Raw genomic sequence first — 10257 nt, forward strand, 5'->3', positions numbered from 1 at the left:
TTGGACGGAATCTGGGGCTAGCTGCTACTGTTAGTGGGAATGGGTTGGAATCTTTTGCTCAGCTCCATTTCTTGTGCTCTTCATTTTCATTCACTCGTGTCAAAATCATTGACTGACTTGGCGTTCGACTTGGAATGACACAGGTCAGTGACTCTATCAAGCATTGCGCGTAAGCAACTAGCTAGCCAATGACAGGTACGTCGTGCCCGACCTCCCTTCCCGTTCTTTGTCTATCAAGGATTGCGCGTAGCACTTGAGGCAGGACCTTTCTTTCGTCCTCTTCACTTGCCATGCAGCTCACTCTGCCGAAAGCGCTAAGTCAAGCCCCAAGGATCGTGCTTTTACCGATTCCAAAGAGGATCGATGGCGACCAACCAATCAACGATGAAACCCAACGTACAAGAACCGAACTGAAGTGAACCAAACCAGAAATCGTTCTCGCTTCTGCACTGCACACCAGCGTTCCACTGAGAAAGTGAGTGAGAATTGAGAAACAGAGAATGGTGGCATCCGGTGCTGCTCTGTGCCTCTCCGTTGTCCTGCTCCTCGCCGTTGTCTGCTGCCGCTCCGACGTCGACTTCACCTACCAGGGATTCCAGCACGCGCCCAACCTGAGCCTGGACGGGTCGGCGTCGGTGCTGCGCGGCGGCGCGCTCCAGCTCACCAACGACAGCGAGCGCCTCGTCGGCCACGCCTTCTACGGCTTCCCCGTGGCCCTGGGCGCGCTCGATGACAGCCACAGCGGCCTGCTCACGGTCTCCTCCTTCAGCACGGCCTTCGTCTTCGACATCGTGACCGTCGGGACGGGCGGCGGCCACGGGCTGGCCTTCGTGGTGGCCCCGTCCAGGGCGCTCCCGGGCGCGTCGCCCGAGATCTACCTCGGCGTCCTCGGGCCGACCACCAACGGCAAGGCCTCGAACCACGTCTTCGCCGTCGAGTTCGACACGGTCACCGACCTGGAGATGAATGAGACCAACGGCAACCACGTCGGCGTCGACGTCAACAGCCTCGTCTCGAACGTGTCCGAGCAGGCCGCGTACTACACCGCCGAGGACAACAAGGTGCCTGTGAAGCTGGAGAGCGCGCAGCAGATCCAGGCGTGGATAGACTACGACGGCGGTACCAGCTTGCTCAACGTGACCGTCGCCCCGGTGTCCGTCACTGACCGGCCGCAGCGGCCGCTCATATCGACAAAGCTTGACCTCCGGTCGGTCTTCAAGGAGAACATGTACGTCGGCTTCTCTTCGGCGACCGGGAAGCTCGCGAGCTCGCACTACATCCTAGCATGGAGTTTCCGGACCAATGGGCTCGCCCAGCCCATTGATCTCCGGCGGCTGCCAAAGGTCCCAAGACAGACAACGCCGGCTCCCAAGGTCCTCATCATCAAATTCGCCGCCGTGGCTTGTGCAGGAACACTCACCTTCGTCGCCGCAGCGATGGTTACTGCGCTGTGGCTCCGGCGTAGGGCGGCGCTGGCCGACAAGCTGGAGGACTGGGAGCTCGAGCACCCCCAGAGGATTCCATACATCGAGCTCTACAAGGCGACCAAGGGGTTCAAGGAGAGCGGGCTTCTCGGGTCGGGTGGTTTCGGCCACGTGTACAAAGGTGTGCTCGGACGTCGTCGGTCCGGCGAGGAGGTGGCCATCAAGCGGATCTCCAGCGGCACCAAGCAAGGGATGAGGGAGTTCGTGGCGGAGGTCTCGAGCCTCGGGCGGATGCACCACCGTAACCTGGTGGAGCTGCGCGGGTGGTGCAAGCACGGCCAGGACCTGCTCCTCGTCTACGAGTTCATGCCCAACGGCAGCCTCGACGAGCACCTGTTCGGCGGGGTGAAGGTGCTCACGTGGGCACAGCGGTTCAGCGTCATCCGGGGCGTGGCGCGCGGCCTGCTCTACCTGCACGAGGAGTGGGAGCACGTGGTGGTGCACCGCGACGTGAAGGCCAACAACGTGCTGCTCGGCGCCGACATGGGCGCGCGGCTCGGCGACTTCGGCCTGGCGCGCCTCTACGAGCACGGCGCGACCGCGGGCACCACGCGCGTGGCCGGCACCCTGGGGTACATGGCCCCCGAGCTCACCGTCACCAGCCGCGCCACCACGGCAACCGACGTCTTCTCCTTCGGCGCGCTGCTGCTGGAGGTCGCGTGCGGGCGCCGGCCCGTCGAGCAAGGCGAGGAGGCGGACGTGATCTTGGTGCGGTGGGTCCGGGACTGCGGGCTAGAAGGCGACCTGCTTCGGGCCGTGGATCCGAGGCTGGACGGGTTGTACGACGCCGCGGAGGCGAAGCTGGTGCTGTGGCTGGGCATGGTGTGCAGCCAGGGCCGGCCTGAGGCGAGGCCCAGCATGAGGCAGGTCTGTCAGTTTCTCAACGGCGAGGAGGTGCTGCCGGAGGACGCGGTGCTCGTGTTCTCGGATCCCGACTCGTCCGTGTTGCTTGGGTCCGTGCTCTCCTCCATCACCTTCTCCTCCTCCTGTGGCACCATGTCGGTAGGCTCGCTGCAAGGCGGTCGGTGAGCTAGCCAATGCTAGAACCAGTACCCCCTCAGGCCTCGTTTGGTTAAAGGGATTGGGGAGGTTTTGAGAGGAAAATTTTCGGAAGGGCCAGAAACCCCACAGATACTCGGACGCCCATTTGATAGGAGGGGTTTGCTTAGCCCAATCCCCTCCGTTCCCCTTCAATCTCTTCCTATTCATGTGTTTCAAAACCCTTCTCGGAGGACTAGTGGAAGCAAAACCCCGGGGATTTGAGAGGATTGGGTGAAACAAAGGGATTCATCCAATCCGCTGAAATCCATCCCTCTCAAAACCTCCCCAATCCCTCTTAACTAAACGAGGCCTCAAGGTTAACTGACTGGTCTAGATGTCATGCGCATGCGCAATTCGCACGGGATGCGCATGCATTTGTTCTTTGTGTACGAGTAAGAGTAGAATGCATCGGAGGTCATAAACCTATATCGTGTGTGTTAGCTAGATCAGGTAAATATGAAATTAAGGAAAATATATAATCTTTTTGGGCATACAGTACAGACGATACGCTCATACATACAACATTTTGAGATTGAAGATGTCAGTACGCACGCCTTTGTAGTCATTGAGAACGTCTATTTTTACTGAGCCCATATCATCGGATGGCCTAAAATAAATTCAAGAAAATACGAACACTGATGTAAAGTCTAGCACTTGACCCTTATGGATTGAGGTGTCACTGTCCTTCTAACCATCCAATCACATGTTGATCGCAGAGAATGTACATATTTATTTGATATGTATGTATGTATGCATGTGACCATGGTTGATGCCACATAGACAATATTTTACAAAACCCTCTTAATTTCAGGTTATCTCCTTGTTGATATTATTGGGCCAAATCTATTACACATTGAGGACAAATCGAAGAGGCACACTGGGCCCATTCATACATGACAAGTGGTGAAAATTTAGTTGCTGGTGGAGAGTGAGTTAAATGAATAACAACAAGAACAACAACAATTTTCAACAAAAAACAACAAGAAAGTCTTTCAGTCTCAAACAAGGTGTTCTGACTAGAGTTGGAACCCAAAATAGCTTAAACCTAGTCATGGTTCTCACACATGGATAACTAACTTCCACGCACCCATGCGTATGGCTAGGCTAATATCACTTTTTTAGTTAGTGATGCTGATAGACAACAAAAAAAGTTTAATCTGTCTATGAGCGAATGCAAGGTTGATAACATTGTCATTTTCGTGGAACTTAAGTGGTTATTGAAGAATGATCCTACAATAATTTTGGAGATTTAGTGGTGGGACGAATGTTAAGTAAGTAGGTGACCTCACAAAGGGTTTCATCCCAAAATGTGGCTGGCATGGAGGCCTGGATAAGGAGAGTGCGCACAATGTTGTTGATGGTACAAACAGAAGGCTTCGCTTTCCCGTTTTGAGAGGAGGTATTCCCGTTTTGAGAGGAGGTGTGTGGACAAGAACAACGAAGGAGAATGTCATGTTGTAAAAAGAAGGTGTGATTGTGACCGTGGTCAAATTTGCACCCACTGTCACATTGCAAAAATCGAATGTGAAGAGAGAAATTAGTGTAGACTTATCGCTGAAAATTAACAATCAGACTATGAACATCAGATTTGGATCAAATGGGAAAGGTCCATATATAGTGAGAATAAGTGTTGGGGCATAGTTTATGCCTAAGTAATTTTGGTGATTGATGACAGTACCGAACAGGACTAACCGTGTGTGTTAAGGTTTCAGATAACACACGTCAACGGCACAAGACGACACGTCTCCTCTCTATGGAACGGAAGCACGGCGCTCTCTACGATTCTCTTTATTTGAGTCATAGGAAAGCCGTACTATTAAGAGGGGATCCGTAGTGGAAAGGTTTGGGTGGAATCTATCTTTACACACGCACACTTCACCTTCTCCCTTTCCTTTATCTTTGGAGCGGCCCTCGCCTTTTTGTTTTTAGCATCTCTGCAAAATGGTCCCCAGCGGTAGTACCGCTGGACTGCTAGCGGTAGTACCGCTGCAGCCAGCGGTAGTACCGCCCCTGGCCAGCGGTAGTACCGCTCCAGGTGCTTTGTTCCACCTACCTAGCGGTAGTTCGTGGACGGACCTTTTTGCGAAGACTTTCTTGGCGGTAGTAGTGCTTTTGCACTACCAAGGGGCCAACCATAGTACCGCTGCATCCAGCGGTAGTACCGCCAGGCGGCGGTAGTACCGCCCCCGTTCAGCGGTAGTACCGCTGGAGTGCCAGCTGTAGTACCGCTGCAGGCAGCGGTAGTACCGTTGGAGCTCGGGCACAGAGTGGGAAAACGGTCTGATTCCCCCCCCCCACTATATAAAGGGTTCTTCTAGCTGAGGAACCCTATCTCTTACCTCTCTAAGCTCCATTGTTGCGCCCCAAGCTCAAAAGTGCCCGATCTCTCTCCCTAGCCAATCAAACTTGTTGATTCTTTAGGGATTGGTTGAGAAGGCCTAGATCCACACTTCCACCAAGAGAAAAGTTGATTCCCCCACCAATCCCTTGCGGATCTTGTTACTCTTGGGTGTTTGAGCATCCTAGATGGTTGAGGTCACCTCGAAGCCATATTCCATTGTGGTGAAGCTTCGTGGTTTAGTTGGGAGCCTCCAAGCTTTGTGTGGAGTTGCCCCAACCTTGTTTGTAAAGGTTCGGTCGCCGCCTTCAAGGGCACCTATAGTGGAATCACGGTACCTTGCATCGTGCCAGGGCGTGTGGAGAATACGGTGGCCCTAGTGGCTTCTTGGGGAGCATTGTGCCTCCACACCGCTCCAACGGAGATGTACTTCCTGTCAAAGGGAAGGAACTTCGGTAACACATCCTCGTCTCCATCGGTTCCACTTGTGGTTATCTCTATCCTTTACTTTGTATTTGCTTATGCTTGTAACTATATCTTACTTGCCTTAATAGCTCTCGTTGTTAGCTTCTATAGGGTTCACCTCATTGTCGTATTATTTGTGAACCCATAGGGTGTTTACCTTAACTTGCTCAGATTAATTAAAAAGTGGTCGTTGTCTATTCACCCCCCCCCCTCTAGCCAACCATATCGATCCTTTCAATTGGTATCAGAGCCACGTCTCTTTATTAAGGGTTTAACCACCCGAAGAGTATGGAAGGCGGAGAGGAAGTTAACCATGGGCAACCCGAGGCCATGGACTTGACTTCGGTCACAAGGGACGACTTGAATACGGCTATGGCCGCTCTCAAGACGTCCTTGATGAACGAGCTCAAGACCATGCTTAAAGAGTTAATTGAGGGATTTAAAAGTTCACCCGAACCGGCTATAGTGGTTAAACCCACCGTTTCCGATTCGGAGGCCAACTCCTCTAAGGAAGCGGCTAAAGGTATGCAACCTCCCTCGTCTCATGAAAAGGATGGGACTGGAACATATGCCTCAGTTCCACCCCCCCCCCCCCCATGGTCTATGGAGGATCCGTTCCCGCACCACGTCTTAATCCTGTTGGTCCTCCTCCTAAGCTTGTGAAAGGTGACTTTGCTAACTGGGTATTTTCTATTAAGTCTCATTTGAATCACAGCTCAACACATTTGTGGAGAATCATTGAGCAAGGATATTATCCCCATGATCCAAGCAACCTCACTCCGAGAGAAGATGCAGACAATCAATACAATCACTCTGCTTTGTTTATTCTCCAGTCTGCTGTGCCACCTGAAGATCTTCCCCACTTACGTCCCTTCACATTGGCCAAGGATTGTTGGGAGCATATTATGGTGTTGTACAAGGGAAGCTCAAGCATTCAACGATCCAACTATGAAGTGATACTTGATAAGGCCGATGAGTTTGTGATGAAGGAAGACGAGGACCCTCGGGATCTCTATCGGAGGGTGACTGCTATTGCTGTGGCACTAAAGGATCATGGGAGCAAGGATGTGGATGATACATGGGTCAAGCGCAAGTTTCTCAAAGCCATCATGCCTTTCAACAAAGCCATGTCATCTGTCATTCGTCAGCGGCCAGACTTCCACTCCTTGTCTTCCAGTGAAGTGTTGGATGAGTTCATAGCAATGTCAATCATGAACGAAATAGCCGACAATGCTCTTGCTCGTGTTCGATCAAAGACAACTTCACCCAACCTTGCGTTGAAAGCAAGAGCAATGCTTGAAGAAGAAGAAGAAGATGAGGAAGAGGAAAGCTGCCCTGAAGACACAAAGTATGCCTATCATGAGCACATGGCTCTTGCATCAAGGCAATTCTGGGGCAATAAAAGGAACTCAAGGCCCAACTTCACCAAGAACAACTCAAGTGGATTCAAACCCAAGCAACGAGTAAGGACATGTTATAACTGTGGCAACGTGAGTCACTTCATGGCAGAATGTCCCTATGAGAAAAGGGAAGACAACGGAGGCAAGCTCATTCGCAAAGACAAAACCAAATCATTTCCAATCAAGAACAACTTTGTGAAGAAACCTCACCCAAAAGGGATGGTGGCCCTGGAAGAGTATCCTTCCGATGATGATGGTGATGATGATACAGTGGCAACGGCAACTGTTGCTATTGCCACTACCTCTTCCCAGAAGGTGTCTCTCTTCAACGCCCCCAACGAGAACCACATCACCAAGTGCCTCATGGCAAAAGGTATCAATCAGGTAACTCCCATCATTAAGACCAACATTGCTTCTGCTCCTTCATTGTTGAATTGTGTTGAAGATAGTGATGTTGGGGAACTTAATGAGCATGATCTTGATAAGTTTCTGTGCACTATTAAGGGAGAACCCAAGAAGCACTTTGTTGCTCTCTTGGAACAACTGGGTGAGGCCACTGACCTCATTGAGTCTCATGAGGAGACCATCTCCGAGCTTCAGGGGCATAGTCGTGACTATGCCGATGAAATTTCCGAATTATCTAGTGCTCTAGAGGAAGAGCGCACTCTTCGTTTGGCTCTTGAGGAGTCATGTAACGATGACTGCGCTAAAATGCAAAAGAAACTAGATCATGATGTTGTTCTTACTCGCATGCTTAAATCTGAAAAGTATGCTCTTGAGGTTGGCCATGACAGACTCAAAGAGGAATTTGACATACTTTACAAGGCCCACAAAGCCTTGAAAGGTGCTCATTTCTCTCTGAAAGAGTCTCATGATCAACTCCAAGCAAAGCTTACCAAGGAGATCTCTACTTGTCCTCCCTTTGTGTTAATTGATAATACTTGTGCAACTAACCCCTGTTGTGAGCATGTTCATCTTGTGGAGGAAAATGCCAAGTTAAAGGAGAAACTTGAGAAGGGCCTTGTGGCATGCATACAAGGTGAGAAGAGTCTGAACGATCTCTTGAGCACTCAAAAGGGTGCTGTAGGAAAGGAAGGACTTGGACTTACCTCCAAGTCAAAAGGTAAAAGGAAGAACAAGAACAAACGATCTCTCACCCTCATGGACATCTTCGTCAAAGAGGGTGAGGGGACTCAGAAGGTGAACAGGAACAAGGTGGACTATGGGAACCCCAAGAAGGGCAAAACCGTTCCTACTAACACAGCCGGCAAACTCAATTCTTCTTATGTTTTATGTTGTGCTAGTGATGGGCATGTTTATGCCAGATTTGTTGGTTCCTACGATGAAGATATTGAATGGGCTATCTGGGTTCCTAAGACCCTTGTCTCTAACATGAAAGGACCCATTAAAAAATGGGTACCTAAAACCAAGCCTTGATCTATTGCAGGAGTTTGCTTCCGGTGGGGTGTCATGGTTGCTCGATAGTGGAGCAACAAATCATATGACCGGAAGCAAGGACTTAGTGGTGGATGTGCATCCTTCTCCATCTATGCCCACCCATGTCCAATTCACCGATGCATCCTCTTCAAAGGTATTGAGATTTGGTAACGTGGTCGTCTCTCAAGATTTATCTATTGAGAAGGTCATGCTTGTTGAGTCACTTGCCTACAATTTACTTTCGGTTTGTCAACTTGCAATTATGGGTTTTTCCACATTCTTTAATATTGACACTGTGGTCCTCCTGAGGAGCAAGACTCTTAAAGTAGCCTATGTTGGACATGTCAAAAATGGTCTTTATGTGGTGAACTTCTCAAAGCGATCCACTATGACTGCGACATGTTTAATGGCTAAATTTGACGTGGGCTGGCTTTGGCATCGCCGTTTAGCTCATGTCAATATGAGATCTTTGCAAAGTCTTCTGACAGGGGACCATGTTCGTGGACTAACAAATGTGAGCTTTGCTAAAGATCGTGTCTGCAGTGCTTGCATTGAAGGAAAGATTCATGAAACTGCTCATCGTCCAACGACTCTTATCTACACCAAGAGGCCATTGGAACTTCTCCATATGGATCTGTTTGGTCCTCCAACATTTGATAGTCTTGGAGGCAGAAAATATTGCTTAGTGATTGTTGACGACTACTCAAGATATACCTGGGTATATTTCTTTAAAAGGAAGAGTGAAACTCAACAAACGGTCATCAACTTTGCTAATGAAGTGCAACGTCAACATGAAGCAAAGATCTTGATGATTAGGAGTGACAACGGCACCGAGTTCAAGAACTACACCTTAGATGAGTTTCTAGGTGATGAGGGAATAGAGCACCAATATTCTGCACCATATACCCCTCAGCAAAACGGCGTGGCAGAAAGGAAGAACCGGACCTTGATAGATGCTGCAAGGACAATGATGGCAGAATTCAAATCTCCATATAACTTTTGGGCAGAGGCCATCAACACAGCATGTCATGCATCCAATCGGCTCTACATCCGCAAAGGCTTGAACAAGACTCCGTATGAGATTCTAACTGGAAACAAACCCAATCTCAAGTACTTCCGGGTATTCGGTTGTAAGTGTTTCATTCTCAAAAAGGGAGCTTGGTTAGCTAAATTTGATTCTAGAGCACATGAGGGTATCTTTGTTGGTTATGCTACAAACTCTCATGCTTACCGTGTCCTCAACAAGTCCACCGGACTAATTGAGGAGACGTTTAACGTAGAGTTTGACGAAAATAATGGCTCCCAAGTGGAGCAAAGTGGTCTTTGTGATATAGGTGATGAAATTCCTCCCAAAGCCATAAGAAGAATGGGGATTGGTCAAATACTCCCCATTGAGGAACCCCTTATGGCCGAAGGAGAAGGACAATGCTCTACCCAAGTGGAGCCATCACCCCCACAAGCCCCACACGCTTCCGATGAACAAAGAGAAGACTCTCAACAAGTTGATCAAGCTCATGGTCAAGATCAATTGCCTAACAATGGTGATGTGCCCCATGATATTCAAGCACTACCCCAAGACCCCGAACCTACTCATGATCAAGATCAAGTGCAACCCCGAGATCCAGACCAAGTAGAAGCACAAGATCAAGATCAAGAGCAACCACTAATACAAGATCAAACTAGTGAACCTGCTCAAGTCGAAGGACAAGATGATCAGGAGACTGTCTCACAATTCCCGTCTGGAGCTCCAACAACCGGCTCAAGACGCAAGGGCAAGCAAAAGAAACAAGTCGATGCTCCCCCATTATCTAATGAAGAACTCTTGGAGCGTCGAGCAGCCAAAAATGCGAACAAGCTGAGAGTCAAGTCACATCTTATGAAGAATGTACTTGGCAGTTTAAAAAGGGGAGTATCCACCCGTCAACAGCTTTGGAATTATTGTGAGCATCACGCGTTTGTCTCGTATTGTGAACCTCAACAGGTACAGGAAGCGCTCGATGATGAGGATTGGCTTATGGCCATGCATGAAGAACTTAACAACTTCGAGCGCAACCAAGTCTGGGATTTAGTGCCTCGGCCAACGGAGGAACAT

At 49.7% G+C, this 10257-nt stretch overlaps 1 protein-coding gene across 1 annotated transcript; it reads left to right on the forward strand.

The window, feature by feature from the left end:
- Positions 1-249: 249 nt before the first annotated feature.
- On the forward strand, positions 250-3025 carry LOC123447083 (L-type lectin-domain containing receptor kinase IV.1-like). Its single transcript, XM_045123652.1, has one exon. It carries the CDS (start codon positions 501-503, stop codon positions 2511-2513), a length of 2013 nt encoding a protein of 670 aa, XP_044979587.1. The 5' UTR covers positions 250-500; the 3' UTR covers positions 2514-3025.
- The last annotated feature ends 7232 nt before the right edge of the window (positions 3026-10257 follow it).

Source organism: Hordeum vulgare, chromosome 4H (assembly GCF_904849725.1).
Source record: "Hordeum vulgare subsp. vulgare chromosome 4H, MorexV3_pseudomolecules_assembly, whole genome shotgun sequence".
Classification (NCBI taxonomy): Eukaryota; Viridiplantae; Streptophyta; class Magnoliopsida; order Poales; family Poaceae; genus Hordeum; species Hordeum vulgare.

Excerpts from the sequence above, each read along its gene's own strand:
- LOC123447083 (XM_045123652.1), top strand. The coding sequence starts at position 501 with ATGGTGGCATCCGGTGCTGCTCTGTGCCTCTCCGTTGTCCTGCTCCTC.